At 33.0% G+C, this 22,242-nt stretch overlaps 1 protein-coding gene and 1 non-coding gene across 3 annotated transcripts in view; both read right to left on the bottom strand.

Moving 5' to 3' along the window:
• Positions 1-22,242, bottom strand: part of LOC129804856 (helicase domino) — a 97,803-nt gene that overhangs the window by 72,999 nt on the left and 2,562 nt on the right. For both annotated transcript variants that reach the window (XM_055852515.1, XM_055852514.1), the window contains exons 2-3: positions 14,428-15,112; positions 14,120-14,285 (exon numbers count right to left, since the gene is read on the bottom strand). In XM_055852515.1, the coding sequence (XP_055708490.1) occupies positions 14,120-14,285; positions 14,428-15,101 (840 nt within the window). In that variant the 5' untranslated portion in view covers positions 15,102-15,112. The remainder of the gene's footprint in view (positions 1-14,119; positions 14,286-14,427; positions 15,113-22,242) is intronic.
• Positions 2,543-2,614, bottom strand: Trnap-agg (transfer RNA proline (anticodon AGG)). The gene has a single exon. It is a non-coding gene; the product is annotated as a tRNA-Pro (tRNA).

Raw genomic sequence — 22,242 nt, forward strand, 5'->3', positions numbered from 1 at the left:
AATGGAAACGTCACTGTTCTCATGATAAATACAGTACTAAATTACTATATTTATATATTTTTTATACCACAGTTTCATTAATTAGTTAATTTTGCTCCAAATAAAGCGAAAATTCATTCATATTCACAAATTTTAACTTGTTAATTTCTCAGAAAAATTAAAAGTGTACCTTTTCACCATCGAATTTTTCATCGATCGACCATGTTTTCCAATGAAAAACATAATAAAGTGACTGTTGTTTATTCGTTTTGTTTAACATTTATGTCATATTTCTGGCTAATTTTAGTTAAATTAAGTGCTAATCTTTATTGTTAACGGTACGTGAAGTTTTCAAATGAAATAATCACCTATTTCGTGAACAAAAAGGGTTTTTCTGAAGTGTCTGCATATGCTTCAATAGAAAACCCCGGAAATATTTTTTTTTTTTGGAGAAATTTTCTTATTGTTTTAGATGGGAAAATGGTAAATTTTGGAATGGTAAATTTTACCATCCACATTTTTCTCGGTGTAGGTGTAAAAATATATCAATATTTTTTAATGTTAATTTTACACCTTTTTAAGGGTAAAATTAACGTGAAAAAGGGTAACTTTAACCCCTGATTCACCTAAATAGGGTAATATTTACATCGATTTTGAATCAATATTGCAGGGTAAAATTAACACTTCCGGAATGTTATTTTAACTTTTTCGGATTTCTCTCAGTGTTGGACACCTTTGAATTTGAAATAGGTTTTTTTTCTCCTATTTTAAATGGAACTGAACCTTACCATGATATAATTTAACTCCATAAACTAATTGTGAAGCTGAATTAAATTATGATAAGGCTCAGATGTATTTAGAAATAGGAGAAAAAAGTCATACTTTATAGGTGCCCCGCTTCCTCTTATTATCTGTCTTATAAAAGTCTCACACAGTTATAATAATAATAATAATAGTAATATTTATTCAATCACAAAAATAGGGTTCATCCCTCTTACAATTGTGATAAAGAAAAAAGAAAAAAAGTGTTAAAAAACAGCAACAAAAAAAGGAGAAAGAAAAATAAAAGAACGATTTACAATAGTATAAGAAAGGTAAATGAAAATTAAATTTAAAAAAAATCCAATAAGTGTTCTCTTAAGATTCAGCCTGAAAAAAGCGTCGGATGCCATCTGCAGACCTACGCAGATCACTTGGAACGGATTGTATATTATCTTGTATCAGTTTATTGTATCTTGGATATCTGGAATAATGCTTCAAAATCAAAACACGAAAAACTATCCTAAACATTCCCGCTTTTCCCTATTTGTAGTACCGGTAAAATGGCCCCAACACGTAGCAGTTTGACGAAAAAACAGAGTAGTGTAATGAAGAATAATTTGAATCGATTTTGTCTAAGATTTTTTATAAATTTTGTTCCATATACAGTTCTGTCTCTCTATATGCACACTCTATATGCACAGCTTTTGTGTCGGTTGCATTCAAAATCAATTTGTTTACATTTTGACAAAGCAATAAAGAAAATTATTTTCTTGGTAACTAATTTTTCTCATTTTTAATTATCTTAATTTTATTTTTTCTGTCTCATATTATAGTTAAAATAACACGGGAAATTCTAAAACAATAAAAAAAAATTAATTTATTAAAAGAAGGAGAAAAACCGTTGGGAACTGTCAAAAAAAGTACCCAAACTGTGCATATAGCGAGACAGCACTGTAAATAATTCAACTATTCCTGTTTTCACAAAAGTATTAACTAAATTTACTTTTTGTATTAAATTACCCAAAAAAGCTTCATAAAATTTCCCTTCTCGCATTTTCTTCATTTTAAAAATTTATTGATACAAATGTCTTATAATTATCATGAAACTAAACGGCCCTTTCGTTAAAGTGTCCCCATTCTCCCCTAAAATTATTCTGTCTTTTGGTAAACAATTTAAGTAACGAAGGATATTTTATTTATTCACAAAATAGCTTCAAAAAGATCTAAATAAATTCTATTATTCTAATCTGTGCCAGGAAATTTCCTAATTTTCATTTTTACTGAAGACTCATATCCCTTAAACTTGAAGAGAATTGCACAATTCAGAAATTCTGGAGTATGCACAAGGATTATACTTTATAATTGCATAAGAGGATAATAGAGGAAATGCAATTACTGCTTTAGACTCTTGAAGTTCACTTCACTTTGAAGCTATTTAGAAATTAGATATATTCACAATTCGCAAGTTAAACCTCAAAGTTTTAACCTCTGAAGAACACAGTTATAATGCTTTTCAAAGAGCAATTTATTCAGGATACCTTTGTGCCCTTTGAGCCTGTAACCTGAAGCCAGAAATAAAATGTTCTTGATATGCACAAAATATTTGATATAAATAACTTAACAATGAATTGGCTTTTCAAAGCCCAAATGGACAAGAAAAACAATATTATTTTCAAAGAAGACCGTCTGATAACTTGAATCCTTGGTTTAAGGAATGATTCCTTCTTGCAGAGCATTGTAACATGGATTCCTCATTCACAAAGAACCTTAAATTTTGTTTGGAAAAAGAAAAAAAAAAACTGGGCTCGTCCGGGATTTGAACCCGGGACCTCTCGCACCCTAAGCGAAAATCATACCCCTAGACCAACGAGCCACATGATAAATGAAAGACAAAGTCACTGCCGATCTTTGAAACTGGTTTTGGAGACCATCGAGCTCCACTTCACACTAAATTATTCAACAATTTAGCAAAACAGAAAGCTTCAGAAATTGCTGAATTTCATTTTGCTAAATTTTACTTGAAGGAATTACTTGAAGGTTTTGAAGAAGCAGAAAAACAATATCATCGATTGCATCATCTATCTTGATATAATTTACAAGTTTTAAAGAACTTCAATTCTATTTAAAAATCATCTAGGAGAAAGTGCTCTCCCTTCGAATAATGTGAATTTCTTTTGTTATTCGTGACAGATTTACACTAAATTATCACGGAATTATCAACAATTGATGATAATCCAACTAAGATTAGAAATATTTAAGTCTCTTATTTGAAGGCATGAACGTTCGAAGGGAGAGTATTTTCCGCTGCCTTACTTTTTAGACTTCTCAGAAATATTTTCCCTTTATTACGGTGATTTACTTTTCTATGGTACTGAAAACATCAAAATAGATCAATAATATCATATGTTTTTTAATCTCAATTTTTTGCTTTTTAACGCAGTATAAAGATAGATTCTCGTCATAACATGTTAAAATATTGAATTTCTCATCAACCTACTTATCCATCTTAACATTCTGAGTTCAAATATCAAAGAAAAAACGTGGAGAAAGGGCATTTTACAAGATGAAAAAAAAAATATAGTATAATATAAATTTTCCAATGAAGAGATTGTGCACAAACACTTAAGACACTTTGGTCCCGAATTTCTAAACAGCAAACAGATTCACTGAATTTCAAGAGACTAAAGGATCAATTCCCCTTATTCTACTACTCTAAACAAGGTCCTAGTCCTATCAGCATTCGACATTCATTTTTTTTCATACATTTCTTGCATAGAGACATTCAAACCTAATGACAACATTTTTTTTCTAGAAATAATTGACTTATCGTTCTGATATATTTCGTAATTGTGCATTAAGGGCTATCTAAAAATGCATGATTCATAATTTTCGTCAAAATTAAATGAGAATTATGAGCAAAATTTGCCTTATCAAGGTGAATTTAAAAAGTAAATTAGGCTTGAGTTCCTTCTGATCCAAACCCTAAGTTAAAACTTCACAAGAAATCTTGTTTAACGGGTTACTAGGGTCAAGAAGACTATATTTTATAAGATTTTCATTTAAAAAAATCATACTTCCGATGGATAAGATTTCTCTGAATACGTTCATCTAAAATCCAAAAACCAAAAATTTCCAGTTAGCTTGTAAAAGTCCTTGAACGAAGGATTTTATATTTCTTTAATCACAACTTATTCTACAAAACGAAGCGTGGTCAAATACGTCAAAAATTATATTTTTTGTATAGAATTCCCACAAAAATTCAAATTTCATTTTTTTCAAAAATCCTTTGTTCAAGGACTAGTTTAACTCATGAGCTAACAGGAAATATTTGATTTTTGGATTTCAGACAAATCAATTCCGAGAAATCTTGTCTACTGAAAAGTGTGTTTTTTTTTCAAAAAACGTCTCCGAAAATCATGCCCCAAAGGCTCAATTTTTAAAAATTTTCAATAAAAATTCAGTACTGTGTCAGATCTCGTAGAAGCTAGACGGATTTACACAGAGCGCTTTTTGGTGAATCTTTTTGAGAGGAATTTTTTTCAATAGAGTATTTTAAATACTTTCTCTTGTTCTTTCCTCTTTTTGTTTGAAAGTTAAGTTAAAAAGTTCACTTTAAGAAGTTAATCACAATGAGTGCTACATCAGGGGGCCCTGTGGGCCCCCCTGATGAATTTAATCTCTACAACGTGACCCACAGAGGTGAAATGCCCACTCTGGAACAGACGCAGAACAAGAATTATAAAGCTCTTAAAGTTGCATTTTTCACCCATCCATCCGATAACGAGAAATATTTCGTTATTGGTGGTGAAGAAATAAGAAAATTGAACATATTTGAAGTGCACAGTGGATTGAAGCTGATATCTTCTGAAAAATTCAAGACCATCACGAGGCTCAACAGTGGCGATTTGCTGCTTCAAACTTCATCTACCCGGCAAATTGAGTCCCTAAAAAAACTGACCAGTTTTGGCGCCAATAAAAAGCCCGTTACAATTTCTGAGAACGGTGCTCTAAATCAATCTCAAGCCATTATCCGTTGCCGAGAGATAATGCAACTTGATATGGAAACAATTCGTCAGGGATTAAGTGACCAAAATGTGGTTCATGTGCAAAGACTGAAACGACGAGAAAATAACACTTGGATAGATACTGCCACACATATCCTCACTTTTGATTCTCCAATTTGCCCTGCTGAAATAAATGTAGGATACCTCGTCATCAAAACGGAATTGTATATTCCATCACCTTTCCGATGTGTTATCTGTCAGCGGCTGGGTCACACAAAAAAAAGGTGTGATTCTAAAAAGAACGTGCACACCTGTGGATATTGTGCGAAACCCTTCCACGGTAATGAGGAACCCTGTCCTGGACCAGCCAAGTGCATCAATTGCTTGGGAGAACATCCAAGTTCCAGCAGACTTTGTCCGAAATACATCGAAGAAAAGGAAATCAACGCCATCCGCGTTACTATGAGGATCCCGTATAAACTCGCCAGAGAGGAGCTAAAGAATCGAAAGTTCATCAAACCTGCAGCACATCTGAAACCCACCTCCCCAATTAATCAGTCAGGAAAATCATATTCTAATATTCTTAAAACTCAAAATTCTAACGTAAATTCTCAATCTCCAATTGTCCAGCAAAAAATTGCTAAGCGTATCTCAACACCGAAAAATAAGGTATTTAAACCTAAAGTCACACGAAAAGAATTCAAAAGGCAAGTTTCGGAGGAAAAAATGAATGCCTCCCTCGCAGAGAAAGCCATTACAATCTCTCAAACAGAAAATATCCCTTCACCTGTGCAACAAAACAATTCAGAACAATTACACCACTCATCCACAAATCTACTAAGCAATTCACAATTAAATTATTCATTAACAAACCAAAAAATCTCCTCTGATGATTACAATCAGTTCAAAGGATTCGATTCCTATCACTCCTCCCCATCCCAATCCAACCTATCCGTCCCTCTTCCCTCCCCCTCCCCCTCCCCCTCCACCCTCCATCCTGACCCTAAGCCACCTGATATTATGGAACTTATCAGTTCAGAAGAAGAAATATCACTAACTCCAGATATTCAAATGTCTGATCCTGAAGATAATGATGAAAATGATCAATTTTCTTCTGCCTCAGGAGGTAACTCCTGAGCTGACTGATCGCCGGGATGATTTAGGGCTATGTCTGTCCCTGGTTCTTTGTGGGGGTGGAGGGTGTGCATTGGGATATGCATGCATGCGTTCTAGTATGTATGCGTTCCTTCTGGTCTTGCTTTGCCCCTGCTTGATGGATCCTTGGGTGGGCGTAGCCCCTGAACATCTTTGGCGAAATTTTGTTTTTATTAATCATTATGATGATGTCTCAAATGCACGCAGTACAAAATATTCCTATTTCCCATTACATCTCTGATTCTTCCAATAATACTTCTCAGTCTCAACAAGTCTCTAATCCACCAATTTCATTTATGCAATGGAACTGTCATGGCTTTTGGCCTAGAAAATCCGAAATAGAATTAATTGCCTGTGATAAAAACCCAATTGCCATTTGTTTACAAGAAACCCACTTAAAAGTAAACCCTCAAGACTCAAGCAAACCTAGCATAAAAGGGTATAATGCGGTTCATGAAAATATTTCTGACAATCCCAGAATGAGTGGAGGAGTATCTATTCTCGTCCAAAATGGATGGGAATTTGATTTAATTCCACTTAATACTGAATTGGAAGCTATTGCCATTAAACTTCGCTGGCACTTTCCTATAACTATAGTTTCTATTTATCTTAAACCATCGATCTTTATCCCACAGCGACAATTCTTAGACCTTATTAACCAAATTCCACAGCCTTTTATTCTAATGGGCGATTTTAATGCTAGTAATGCTATTTGGGGTAGCTCAAGGAATGATAATAGGGGTCATATGATTGAGGAGGTTTTAATGTCTGAAAATTTACTTTTTCTTAATGATGGAAATCATACTAATCTCTCGGTGGCACACGGTACCTTTAATACAGTCGATCTTACGTTCACTGACATTTCGTTGGGAGCTAGATTCCTATGGGAGGTGGATAATGATCTACATGGAAGTGACCACTACCCAATTTATATTACTGATCTAAATTCTCCCTCTACATTTTATCCCAAACCTAAAAAATGGATTGAATCTGAAGCCAATTGGAGTAAATTTTATGAAGAAGCAAATCTAAAAGTTATTCATTCTGAATCTTCCGTCGAAGAAGATTACAAGAATTTTTACAATGACATTATTTTAGCAGCGGAACAATCTATTCCAACTTCAACTCCAAAACTGAGCAATAAAAGGAGAGTTCCGTGGTGGGACCCTGAAATTGGATATCTTATACGCGAAAGAAAAAAAGCTCTTCGTAAATTTAAGAGACATCCGTCAGACGAAAATATGATGGCATATATGTCCCTTCTTTCCACAGTGAAAGAACGTATCCGCAAAGCTAAGAAAGATTCATGGGAACAGTTTTCCAATAGTATAAATCTCCATACTCCTCCCAAAGTAATGTGGGACAAAATAAAAGCGATTCGTGGTTTTTCTTCATATGCGATACGTCGGATTGATTGTCCTTGGGGAAGCTCTAGCGATCCCACTGAGATACCAAATATCCTCATTAAGAAATTTACTCATGCTTCTTCAAATGCCGCATTGAGTCCACCTGAAATTCTTGCTAAGAGTAGAATAGACAATTCCGTTCCGTCTATTGCTGACGCTACTTTAAGATGTCCTGAACTTAACTATGATTTTACAGCTGACGAACTTTCTCTAGTATTACATAAAAGTTCCGGAAAATCACATGGGCCAAATAGAATAACATATGGGATGTTGAAACATCTCTCCTTCTCTAATAGGTCTACCTTACTAAATTTATACAACAAAATGTGGACTCAATCTTACTACCCTACCTCATGGCATTCTGCTCATATTATCCCTATACCAAAGCCTTGCAGTAGTCCATTAGACTATCGTCCTATCACCCTTAGTGATTGCGACTTGAAAGTTTTTGAAAGAATGGTCAATTTTAGGTTGATTTGGTTCCTTGAACATAATCACTTGCTTAATGAAAATCAAGTCGGTTTTCGCTCTGGACGATCTACTTGTAACTCATTAGCTAAACTAACTGGAGACATTTTCCACTCATTCGAAAGAAAGTCTCATACTACTGCAATATTTTTTGATCTCGAGAAGGCTTACGATCGTGTTTGGAAGGGTACAGTTGTTAAGCAAATCAAAGAATGGGGAATTGACGGAAATTTACTGTCTTTCATAGAGTTTTACTTAGATCCTCGAAACGTTCGAGTTAAAATCAATGACCTCTTTTCTAATGAAGTAACTCTGGACAATGGGGTACCTCAGGGCGGGGTGCTTTCAGTAACTTTATTCCTCATAGCTATTAACAGTATTTTTCGCCTGTTTCCACGAAATGATGAAACTAAAATCCTTTTATACGCAGATGACATAGTTATTTATAATTCTACTAAAAATAATGACTTGCGACATCACCAAATTCAAACCTCTTTAGATAAAATAACCGCTTGGTCTAGTGAAAATGGTTTTAGGTTTTCACCGACTAAAACCAAAGTCCTTCACTTCTGCCGTAAACATGTCTGTGATCAATTTTCTTATTATCTCAACAACAGTATTCTAGAATACACACAAAAGTATAAATTTCTGGGTTTATGGCTGGATCCCAAACTGTCATTTGGTTTACACTTTCAAGAGCTCAAAACCTCTTGTAATTTAAGATTAAATGTGATTAAATGTCTTTCTGGAACCACATGGGGTGCTCACAGAGATGCATTGATTCGCGTTCACGAAGCTACCATAGTCTCGAAAATTTTTTACGGTTGTGAAATTTATTATCCTGCCTCTTCTAAAACCAGATTAAACAGCTTAAATCCTGTATATAACGCAGGCTATAGACTAAGTACTGGGGCGTTCCGGACATCACCTGTGAACAGTTTATTGGCTGAGGCTGGTGTATCTCCCCTCCCTCAAAGATTTAAATCACAAATTAGTAGATCAGCTATCCGACTTTTATCAAGACCTGATACTCCAGGTCATTTTGATCTAATGTCTTCTTCATCGCGTAAAGATATAAAAAGCTTCTTTTCAATAGGAGGACAAGCAATCAGAGAAATTCTAAATGGTCTTACAGTGGAACAAGATTTCCTAGAATATTTAGCTCCCTGGCTTCTCAATATAAATTTTCTTAATACCTCCATTACTAAATGCCCATTTAAAAGTATGACAAGTACTGATCTTAATCATCAAGTTGATTTATGTATAAATAGAATTAATCCAAATAGCTTCGTAATTTTCTGTGATGGTTCACTACAAGGAGATAATGCAGGATATGCCATAACATCATTACACGGATCAATTCTGAATGAAAGATGTTCTGTTCCAACATCTTCTTTTGAATTAGAAGCGAAAGCAATCCTAAGTTCCCTCCTATATATAAAAAATGGCGAAGATTTTCATGAAAGTTGGGTCATAGCGACCGATGGGTTAAGTGTGGTTCAAGCAATTCAAAATTTAGGTAATAGAAATCCTGTGATCAAACAAATTCGTTCCCTTCTAATTGAACTTGGAATTGTTACCATTTTATGGGTTCCTGGTCATAGGTCTATCGAAGGCAATGAAAAGGCAGACTCAGAAGCCAAGACTGCATCCCTGTCCTATAATCTTCCCTCTCCTACAATTTCAATACGAAGTGCACTTAAACTAAATAAAATTTTTTATGTGAAATTAGAAAATGAATGGTTCCATAATGAGGTGGCTGGCTTTATCAAAGAAATTTCAAGTACACCAAAAAAACCTATTTTGGATCCATCTCTATCCCGCCGAGAATGCACTCTTATTAGCCGCCTTAGAATCGGTCATACACGACTGACTCAATCCTATAAAATGACCCGTGAACCTCAACCCATTTGTCCCAATTGCTCTAATCTTCTCACAATTCCACATATCCTTTTATACTGCGAGCATTTAAACTCTTTAAGACTAAAGCATTTTGGAAGTAAAAGTCCAAAAGATCTCCTTAATTTTTCGATGGTGGATACACTTAAAGTAGCTAATTTTTTTAATGAATTAAATTACATTAATGAATTATAAATTGTAAATATTTATTGTTACTATATTTCATAATTATTGTTTCTTTTTTTTTCTAAATTGTTCAAATTAAATTGTACGGCACGATATGAAAAAAAGTGCCTAATATGTATTTTGGGGAGGGCTGGGTTACTGAATAAATAATCAATAAAAATTCCAGAAAATATACTTTAAATGCTGTACTTTTATATGCCTAACAGTTTGAATTATATACATTTTTTATTATGTCGAAAAAATAGAGAAAAACATGCTTTTTTTTGTCTATTTATACCACGTAACCCTTTAATATGAAATTATTGAAGTTAAAGTCTGAAGAATCTTTAAGACCCGGTATTTTCGAGTTTAATTTATCAAATTTCTTAGAGAAAATTGAAGTTATAAAGCTTTTGAATCACAAAAAAATTATTTAAAAAAAACATAATTTTTGTAATAACAATGTGTCTAAAGAATTCTTTCTATGGAGGGTCACCAAGACAGAAGCTTGATTAAGTACAAAAAATTAAGTAATTTTTCTGACAATACCAATGAATAATATTTTTCGCTTTAGGTCAGAATCACATTGACAATAAAATGCTCACCGTAGCCTCACCGTATTTCGTTAATTTACGCATTTTCATTGCAATTCTTACGCAAATATTCCATTGCCGTATTTCCTTATCTCATACTCGGTGGCACGAGGTGAATATAATATAAGAAAATTGAAGAATAAAATGATTTCGTTGTGATTATCGATTAACTATATTTTAGAATTGATTTTGCTTCTATATTTAGGTGCAATATTCGGAAGAGTTGTTTTAACTTTTTTTTCCTAAAATTTACATGACAAAAGAGTGTAAATAACACTTTTTAAGACTGAAAATAACTCGTTTTAAGAGTTAAAATAAATCGTTTCAAGAGTTAAAAAAAATCTTTTTTAGAGTTAAAATAAGGGACAGATAATCCTAACCGGCTTATGTAGGTGAGATTCTTAACGTGAGCTAACTCGGAGTGCATGCAAATTCGATTTGGAGCTGACTTTGGGAGACGCCATTCAGTTATCTTGAATCAAATTCGTGAAATTATACAAGTTTTGTATTTGAACCAAAATGTCAAGGATTTGGATGAACTGACAGAAAAGTGTTATATGGGTGAAATGTAGACCAGAATGTTCTCTATAATTTTCCCATAGAACATGATCTCATCGATTACTCAGAAGCCAAGATAAGCGAGGTTTTTTGTTTATTAACTCGTTTTTTCATCCAGAGTTCCCCAAGTGTTCATTTGTTGAACTTCAACTAAATCAAAGAATTGTTGTATTTTGCGGGACTTTCCATTTAAACCCCTATTTTAAGTGTCTTGGTGGAGTAGAGGCAGTCAAATTGGCATCTGAGTGATTTCAAAGCGTTATTATTGGAAAAATCAATTTTTTCACACTTAAACGGCAAAATCGGAGTGATAGCGTAGTCTGAGCGGAAAATGATGTATGGACGAAATGTAGAGACAAATGTGCTCTACAATTATGTTGAAGTAATCATCAAAATCGGTTCAGCGACAGTCGAGATAATTGAGGTTATGTGATATTGAAATTGGTTTTTCGACTGTGGCGCCCCTGGTGTTGGTCCCACGAAGTTCAAATATTCTAGAAAGTTGTAGCATTTGGTGAGATCTTTCGTTTAAGCCCTCATTCATCAAAATCGGTCACATAGAACCGGAGATATGATTTTTTGAATTTCGTGAACTTTGACCCCTCATATCTCCGGTTCCATTGAAACCACAGCGCACATACGCACCATTTTGGAAACGTCCTAGACTGGACTACAACATACTAAAATTTCATTAACTTGCACAATGCCGTTTTTGAGAAAAGTGACTTTGAATTTCGATGAATTTTGACGCTATCACAGCGCCACCTGTGGTGACTTTTTGAACTTCCATCTGAAAGTGCTCATCGAGACGAAACCAAAAAGGTAAAATTTAGGTCGCTATGTTAATTACAACCGGAGATAGAGGCCGGTCAATGTTCGAACTTTGACCCCATATAGCTCGGGTCAGGGGTTATGGATCGACTTAAGGTTTTTTTTGTTTGATAGGTATAATCAACGGCTACAACATACTAAATTTTCAGCCCGATGCACAATGGAATTTTTGAGTTATTTAACTTTTAAGATTTAAAAATTTTCTTTTTAAAAAAAGCGCCCCTAGCGGTGGTTTTATGAACTTACGATGTTAGAAGGAGAAGTGGCATTTCACGAGAGCTTTCCAAAAAGCCCTCACTTTTTACATTCTGACAATTAGAACCGGAGTTATGGCCATTTTAAGAAATTTTTTTTGGACCCTTATAGCTTGGGTCAGGGGGGTCGGGGGACCTTAAGTTTGGTATTGATGGAAAGCTCTAAGGCCCAGCTATAACATACTAAAATTTGAGTCCGCTGAATGCCATAGGGGCGGAGCTATTGAGAAAACAAAAAAAGGGGGTCTTCAAAATGGCGGAAGGAGGGGTGGGGGGTGGGGGGTCTATGCACCAAGTTGCAATTTTCACCCGATATATAACCTTTGCCGAAAACCGCAAGTCGATATCTTTTTTAGTTTAGGAGCTATTAAGCTCCAAAGAGCGGCCGGCCGGCCAGCCGGCCGGCCGGCCGGCCGGGAACGTAACTTAGCCACATATATATTCGGAATCAGGAAGTGGCGAAACACATTTTGGCCAAATTTGAGGTCGATCGGACGACATGAAATTTTGTTAGGATTATAGTAGGTGAGATTGTTAAGAATCTCACCTAACTCTTTCAAATCCCAAAATGAATATGTTTTGCAATTTTATGTTTTTTATTTTAATTTTATCATTTTCTTTATTAATATTTTCTTGATCTCAAGTTCCCTATGTTCCGAGCGAAATATCTCGTGTGATGCACGCAAATGTCTTCATGAAACACTGTTAGGCATATTTCTAATTGATGTTCCTTTTCTCACAGGAAAATCTTCTTGACTGAAGTATATTCTTAAAATGAAAACACTTAAGCATATACTTCAGTCGAGATGAAATTTTACATTGAAAAAGAGTAATAATTACATCGATATCCGACAAATTAATTCAAATCGCACGAAGAGTTGTTTCAACTCTGGCGTCTACACACTAGTAGAAATTTCTTTAAAAAATGCCTTTTTAAAGAAAATTTCCCCTATCCCTGCAGGCAGAAACGTTAGAATTCTGTAAAAATGGCAATTTTTGACGAAAATTTCTACTAGTGTAACGCCATTATTTACTAAATTTTACAACGAAAAAGAGTAACAATTACATCGATATTCGCAGAGTTAATTCAACTCTACCATAGAGTTGTTTTAACTTTTTACTTAGTGAATGCACCAGATTTTGCACAGTTTTCAGACAAGTTAATACACTGAGTGAGATAAATCCGAAAAAGTTAAAATAACATTTCGGAAATGTTATTTTACCCAGCATTATTGATCCGAAATCGGTGTAAATATTACCTTATTTAGGTGTATTAGGGGTTAAAATTACCTTTTTTCATGTTAATTTTACCCTCAAAAAGGTGTAAAAATAAGATTAAAAAATGTTAATATATTTTTACACCTAAAGAGTGTTAAAATTACGAAGAAAAAAAGTTAATCGTGCCCTCTTTTTTCTCTCAGTGTACTCTGAAAAAAATGTGTTTTGTTAAACGAAAAAATGGATTTTGTTGAAATGTTGTCAAAAGGATGTTGTTTATCAATTTGACAAAACTTTTTCTTGCATTTTATATGGAAAACCACCTTTTGGACAGACTTTTAACAAGATACAGTTGGCCGCCGATTTGACAAAACTTTTCCATATTCTGTATGGAAGAACATTCTTTTTGCAAACTTGTCTTATTAATTTGACAAAACATTTTTTTTTCAGAGCAGGAATAGGCAAAAGGATATTTCCCTAAAATTAATTCAACAAGATTCCCGTCCATCTGTAATTTCACCCAAAAAGTCATTCAAAGTTTGAAGAGCAGTATTCTAAAAGCTACACAGAACCAATTCAATCTTAATGACTTGGACGTTGTTTATAAACTAAATAAATTATTATGCAATGCGGTTCCCGGGGAAAAAAGTTGTGGTTCATCACAATTCTGTATCATCTCTGAAGGTCATTGTTGCTTTTTTTTCTCCTAATACTAAACTTTGCAAATAAATATTTAAAGTAAAAAAATAGAATGAGAAATCTAAAGAGAGAGAGAAAAAACCTAGTAAGTGTAAAAAAAAATAGAAAAACAGTAAATAAATCCTTACCAGTTTGGCTGTTGCATCATCAGATGCACTTGATGTTTGGTCTAATCTCCATGTCTTTGCGAAATTAATCAACTCCGGTGTCTGTGGCTTCTTTCGCCAAGTCGGATAATCCATCATGTTACCAGACGCTTGGAGGAAAAATAGTTCAGCCACATGCTCCGTGTGCCTTTTTCGAGAGAGAAAGAGAGAGAGAGAGAGGGTAAGAAAGAAGTTAAAGTTGAAATAAGAATTATACTGGAAAAAAATCCACCCCTTTTATCCCTTTTTCGCCCCCCTAAAAACCCCCCAATCCATCATTTTTCACTCACTTATCCTTCAAACTCCTCAATCGTGAGTATTTGTGCTCCAAGATGCGCTTCTTTATGGCAGCAATACTCTCACGATGATCCTCAACTTTAACCCTCTTACGCTGTGCACTCAGCAAATTGTGCAAATCAGCCGAGGTTGATGTAACAATTGTCGCCTCCTGCACTGAGGTAGACAATGTTGATGTGGATGAGACAGCCGCAGTGGAACCCGTCAGAGTCACATTGCCGACACTGACGATGCCACCACTGGACGCCTCACCGCCAGCCGAATGAGTCCTGATCACCACACCACCACTCAAACTTGTGCTAATACTATTGAGATTGCCACTATTCAAATCTCCTGTTCCTCCTCCACCTCCTCCTCCTATCCCTACCCCTCCTCCTCCTCCTCCCGTTGACGATGTCGATATGAATATCAAATTCCCCTGATGATGTCCACTGGACTGAATGACCTGCTGCTGCTGCTGATTTCGCCCACTTGGGCTGTTGTTGCTCATCAACAGGACACGATTGTCCGTGGCCAGACGGGACATTTGCTGTGGATTTATCAATGCAGATCCCCCACTCACACGCACCGCTGGGCCCGCTGTCAAATTCAACGATCTGCGGTCAGCTGCAGCAGGAGGGGCTGAGCTTCGCCCTCGGGGCCCCCCTGCTGAATCAGCTTCATTCATGTCTGCTGCATCTGCAACAAAGCAGAATGCCCGCAATATTAATTTTTATTTCTGTTTTTAACCCTTTAAGGACAATTGGGTCACCCGTGACCCATAGAGAAAATTATTTTTCCTGACTACCCAAAGTTCTTTTTTTCTAATCTTTGTACGTTATCGTGAAGTAGAAGGTTGTAGGAATCTAGGATATTTTTTGCAATATCTAAGCAAATTTAAGCTCAAAAGTTACGAATTTTCAATTGACCGCACAGATAATTTTTTTCATTGTTTTTTTTATATTTTTAAATTTTTTTTAAGCAATATCCTTTTGGGAATAAAAAGTACACTACTCATACATAATATTTTTCATTAGAGTAAAAATTATCATTCATTGGTATCGTCAGAAAAATTATTTAAATTTTTAGGCTATTTTTGTTCCTATCGTTCATAGAAGCAAAATATAAACCGAATCAGACTCTGTTGGATTGTCCAAGGCTAGATGTAAGACATTTAATTAATTTTGTTTATTAGCTTCTTTTTTATTATTGATTTTCAATCAGAAAAAAAGCGTATCGTCCTTAAAGGGTTAATCTGCTTTATATTCAATAAAAAACGACTCAAATATATTCAGAATTCAAAGGCCTTTCAAATAAACCCATACTTGTCCCAATCGGTTAAGAAATATGGACACCAGAGCCCCAAACGTATCCGGAAATGAAAAAAAAAATTGGAAAAACTAGAGTATTCCGCGAAATTTTATCTACGGAGTAATTTCTGCGATAATTCTAGAGAAAAAAGTGTAAGAGAACACAATTAAAAAAAATTAACACTATTATAGTGTGTAATCTTTCACACCACTATTATAGTGTTAAATTTGGAAAAAGTGTTTAATTTAAAATTGTTTTATTTAAAGTTGTTGAATTTCAAGATATTGAATTTGGAATTGTTGAATTTAGAAATTGTTGAATTTTTATGTGTAAATTCATAAATTGTTTAATTCTGTTTATGTTGAACTTTCTTTTCATTTCGAAGATTTTGTTTCATTTGCCTTTTTAGACATTTTTATTGGTTTTCCCTGTACTCGGGACCCCGCCTAATGCGAGATAATTACATCTGATGCTCGGATCTTCACGATATACTTATTATGCATATAAATACTTTATGTTCTATATGACTTTTGCCCAATGAAAAGCATCTCGACTGAAGTATAAGTCTTAATTGTAAATTCAACAATTTTTACACAACTTTTGTTTAAAAATTCAACAATTTTGGTTGAAATGCACAAGGTTTCACGCTATAAAAGTGTTAAAAATTATGATGAACCTATAATAGTGTTAATTTTTGATCATGTGACAAAAAATACCATAAAGTTGTGTATTTTTTCACACTATAATAATGTGAAAAACTGTAATCATACTAAAATAGTAGTAATTTTTAGAATTTGTCAAACAGTTTTAAATCACGAAACATTGTTGAAAAATTTTTATGATTATAACAGTGAGAAATTTCACACAGATTGCAATTAAATAATTAATGTATCTGATTTCACACTATTTATAGTGTTAAAATTTTACACATTTTCAAATTAAACAACATTGTTGAAAATTTTTCAACTATAATAGTGGTAATTTTCAATCACGTGACAATAAATTACCAAAATGTTACGCATTTTTAAACATTTTTAAATTAAACAACTAAAATGGTCGATTTTGCACTATTATAGTAGTAAAATTTTACACATTTTTTTTTACTGTGAAGTGAATACTACTAAAATAATTAAATATTTGTAAAACAAGATCTTGACGCTTTGGATGACATTGAAATTTTGTACCTTCTGATAATCCTTAATGAATTTGACTTATGGTCCTCTTTTTTAGGAAGTTGTAAAGTAATAAGACTAATTGAGAGAAAAATAAAATTGATGCAATGGTAAAATTGTCTGGACACATCCTAAAATTCCAGCAGGAGCAAGACCCAAAACCTTGTAAACTCTCCATTTATTAGCGAGGACATGCACCTTTTAACGGTGTGGCGAAATCTGCCTCACAAAAACCAGACAGTAACCTGTCAAAATTTCGCCTAAATACTTTCGTAAATTGCAGCTCAGTTCATTAATCATATCGCACTTCCTCGATTTGAGTGGCATTTAGAGGAATTTTTCGATTTTTCTATTATTACAGAATTAGATAGAGAATTTTGTATATTTTTAGAATCCGCTTTTATCTCAAAAAAATTTATAATGAAGATTTTCCAAGTGGCGTGTTTGCATAATATACGCTAAATAATCTTGGACACTTTGAGGGTAAAACTAGACACTAAAAATAAATTGATTAAAATTATGAAATTTCCTTCCAATATTTGATGAATAATGTATTCTTTCTAAATATTTGTTCTTTTTGTAAGATTTTAACACTAAATACGTTAAATTTTGAATATGATTTGAGTTAAAATTGCTGTGTTGAAACTTCATTGTGAGCAGTTGCTTACAAGAGATATGACAGATCTCCGTATTTACTTCATTTGACCTGAATTCATTGATTTGATTTCATTTGTTATGCCCTTAGACACACTTACGACTAAAGTCCAGAGACGACTAAGCTAGTTCATAGCCAAGTCAGTTCCTGACACACTACAAATGAGGATTAGTATTCACTGACGTCCACAAAACATAACTTTCGTGGGTTTTTATGTAGATATTTCTACTGAAATGCACTAATACTCCTCTGAAAATGAAACTATTTGTAAAATCATGTCTCAGTACACGTGCAATAATTATTGTTAATTACAATTATTTCTGTGGTGGAAGTTAACTCGCGACTTAAGCCAATTTTCGCGATTCTAGTGAAAATTCTTGTTGTTATACGTTAATTGTGAAGTAAATTTAAGAGTAGTTTTATTTTCAAAAGACTACTAGTGCATTTCAGTAGAAATATGTGTATAAAAACTCACGAAAGTTATGTTTTGTGAGTGCCAGAAAATATTAAACCTCGTCCGTGTGTCAGGAACTGACTTGGCGCTGAACGAGCTTAGTTGTCCCTGGACTTTAGTCGTAAGTGTGTCCAGGACATTACTTTAGATAAGTGTTTTTTTTTTTCTAGAAATTTCATGAAGTTTTTTAGCTTGTGTGATGAGTAGGTTGTATAAATGCTCGGAGAAAGAAAGGAGCATCATCTCTACGAGCGAAATATAGTGCGACTACTAGTGCATTTCACTAGAAATATCTGCATAAAAACCCAGGAAAGTTATGTTTTGTGGTACTAACTAAGCCTCATTTGTAATGTGTAAGGAACTGACTTGGCTATGAACGAGCTTAGTCGTCTCTGGACTTTAATCGTAAGTGTGTCCAGCACATAAGGCTTAGCCATATGGCTTAACTTCTCTAATTTCTTATCAATCAAGATTTTTTAGAGAATTATCATCAATTCAGATTGAACAGCATGGACAAGTGATACATTACATTCTGAAAAAGAAAACAATAAAATTGGTTGCTATTTTGAATTTCGAGACCATCGGGAACTGGGCTAAACCTTAGGTCTGAAGCCGGCCTAAAGTGCCACTCAAATCACAGAAGTGCGATATAGACCATTAATAAATGAGGTCTATTGATAATTGATATTAAATAAACTGACAAGAAAAAAATAATATTAATAAGAAATATAACCTCTGCGACAGAGATGAGATGTTGAAAAGTCCTACAAGATTAATCACGTCAGTTAACTTATTTATTTACGGCTAGAGATAGTACCGAGCTAATCGGTCTTTGGGTCTGATGGTCAATTTGTTTTTGGGATATAATGACCCACAAATTTGAAGCTTAAATTTGTAGATAAGAACTATTGTGAAATTGCTGATGTTAAACGATTTTTCTTTTGGCTTAAAAAAATTTATTAAAAAAAAACTTGAAAATGTAGGTGTCTTCCTATAAATCTGATTTAAAAATTATTGAATCTTTTTCTTGAACTTATGAAAGTTAGAATCCTACAATTTATTGTGTTATTCTTAAAGATTGTCTCTTTGTTTTGTATGATTTAACAGCAATAAAATAAAAAAAATATATAAATAAGAATAGTTGAAATAAAAAGTATTTAATGGGAAAAATTTCAATTTTGAAACAATATGCAATTTGTAAGAAGAATTAAGTATCGCATTTATTATAATATTACGTTTTTATTACCCAAAGTCATTTTATTATTTTTTAAATAAACTGAATATTAAATAAGTATTACAGTAAATAAAAATATTGCCTTGTAAATAAAATTTTATGGTAAATAAAGAAAAAAGAAATTATTTTTAATTTAAAATTAAATCGATTTTAAATAATTTCTGAAATACTTGAATAATTATTTATAAATTTAATCAATTTTAATTAATTTCTTTATCAATTTTTTAATTTTTTTTTGACTGTGTCATAGGAATACCATTACATAATAAATACTACACCTTAAACGAAACTTTTTATCCGAAAATTAATGGATAAATAAACTAAAAGAAGAACCCAAGAGAGACGAAAAATTATTCCGATGAAAAAGAATTGCAAGAACGGGCCATTGAACTTTACAAATTTGGTTACCAGCCATAAACAGAGAGATAATATTTTTTTCAGTTGTTTATTATGTCTTTGCAAAAATGAAATGTTACCACCTTTGTCTTTTTTAGGGTGAGAATTTTTAAGGACTCTCTAATAAAAGGTAACATATTTGTATATCTTGTGTGTCTGTCATTTGTTTAAGTCTAGTAACTTCCTTATTTTATAATTTTCGAAACAAAGAACACATAAATACAAAAATAAAATAATTCTATGAGATTCCTGTTCGTTTTAAAATGTTTTTTCAACTGATTTTAATTAATTTTGATTTAATTTTTTTAATTGATTTTTTTTATCTTTTGCTTCAAATTATTGAAGTTTGAAACAAAACCTTCAGGAGAATTTAAAACTGAACTATAAGAAGTTTAAAAGTGAACTTGAAAAAATTTAAGCGTCATATTGCAATTCAACCGAAACTGAAGCAGAATATTCTTCTATCTCATCATATTTGTGGGATTAGCTATTACGGGCTTCAGACCTAAGGCTTATGCCTTAGACACACTTACGACTTAAGCCGCGAAACGACTTAGTGGAAAATTATATAAATGTAATTTAATCATTATTTCGAATATAATTACGCTAAGTCGTCTCTCAGCTAATCCTCAAATCTGTCAATGCCCTTATATGGGCTTCAGACAAGGTTTAGTTATAAGGCTTAACTACTCTCTTTTTTTTCAATTACGATTTTTTAGAAAAATTTAACTTAGGATTAAATTATTAGAGACAACCTATTAGGCTCTCAAAAAGCAATAAAAATGCTCGCAATTTAAGATTTTGAGACATTCGGGAACTGGACTAAACCTATAATCTGAACCCGGTCTTAACTATATGGCTTAACTTCTGTTTTTTTTCGTCAACTTTGATTTAGGATTGAATTATTAAAAGCATATGACCCTTCTAATTTTGTAAAAACAATAAACTTGTATGTAATTTAATATTATGAGATCTTTGGGAACTGAGTTAAACCTCTAAACTGAAAAGACAGCTAGGGTTACACAGGCATTAGACTAAAAGACTAATCGTATGACTAAACTTCTCTAATGGTTTATTAGACAAAATATTTGAGTTGGGCTCACTTATTTAGAACAAATAATTCGTTATTTAAAGAACAATCAATAAAACTGCATATTGTTTAGGATTACGAGGCCTTTAAGAACAGAGTAAAACCTCTAATCTGAAAGCGATATTAGGTTATTTAGCAAATTTATAGATTCTCAATCTTATTACAATTGTTATATATTTTTTTGTTTAAATTATGCTAACATTAAACTTTAATTTTTAAACAATTTACAGTTCTAAATCTTAGAAGGAAAACAAAAACGAAAATTTTGAAGTTCTCATAGTCAATTAATCTTGAAGCATGAAGGTTTATTTTTAGGTATGTAGACCTTTAAACGTAATGGTTACAGTAACATTTTTAATACTAAAGAAAGACTCCTCTTTTTAAAGTTTTGTAATTTTACTATTAATGGCTGATGCGAATTCTTCAGTCAAACTTTAAACCTTCAATCTAATGTCTTAGACACGATTACGACTTAAACCGAGACCCGAGAGACGACTTAACATGATTATAATCAAAATAATAATTTGACTAAATTCCTAACAGTTTTTCCTAAGCCGTAAATACTTAGTTACAATTATTTTAATAGCATTTTTTTGGTTTATTTAGAATCTACAAGTATCCGATTCTTATGAATGATTCCAAATTGTAAGGACGTGCAAATTGAGAATATTTTTTGTAGGTGTCCGATTAATTCCTGAACTACATTTTTATTCAAAATATCGTTAAATTGGCTTGCAGCATATGCCGCGGTCCCGAAGGACTAAAAGGCTAAAGAAAATTTTATACCTTAAAATTGAAAATCTGATGCCCTAGACAAACTTGTGTGCAAGACGCAAATATGGCTTGAGCCAAGAGACGGCTTAGTGGGAAACTGATGGGATGTAGTCTAATATAGTCTAATTATCTGGTCGATCTTGCACATTACCGGAGAATGTCAATGAGATTTTGAAAACCGAAATATTTTTATCAGAAATGAGCAGTTTGTCTAGAAGATCTTTAAAGATTTGGATACAAAAATTTTTGATTATAATCTTTTAAAGCAAAGTGTCATTTCTAGTCTTTATGTCAATATATATGTCTTTAATTTTAATACTATAAATGTAAATGCAAAATAAATGCAAAATATTGAGAATTCTTAATTAAAATATGAAAAGAAAAGCCTTTAAAAAAATGCTTTTTTTTTCGAAAAAAAAATCGTTAAGCGGTCTTTAGACTAGAGGTTTAGCCCAGTTTCCGAAGGTCCCCAAATCCTATATAGCAAGCAATTTTATTGCTTCTTGAAAGCCTAATAGGTTAATTTACCTTAATAATCCAATTCTAAGTTAAATCTTTCCAAATAAAATCGTAACAGTTCCCAAAGGTATAAAAACCCAATATCACAACTTTCAGAATCTAGTGAATTATTTGATAAGAAATTAGAGCAGTTAATGCCGGCTTTAGCCGGCAATTAACATTCAATCAATTAACATTCAATTAATTAATTTCAATTAACATTCAATCTTAAACAAAAATTTCCT

Source organism: Phlebotomus papatasi, chromosome 2, assembly GCF_024763615.1.
Source record: "Phlebotomus papatasi isolate M1 chromosome 2, Ppap_2.1, whole genome shotgun sequence".
NCBI classification, from domain to species: domain Eukaryota; kingdom Metazoa; phylum Arthropoda; class Insecta; order Diptera; family Psychodidae; genus Phlebotomus; species Phlebotomus papatasi.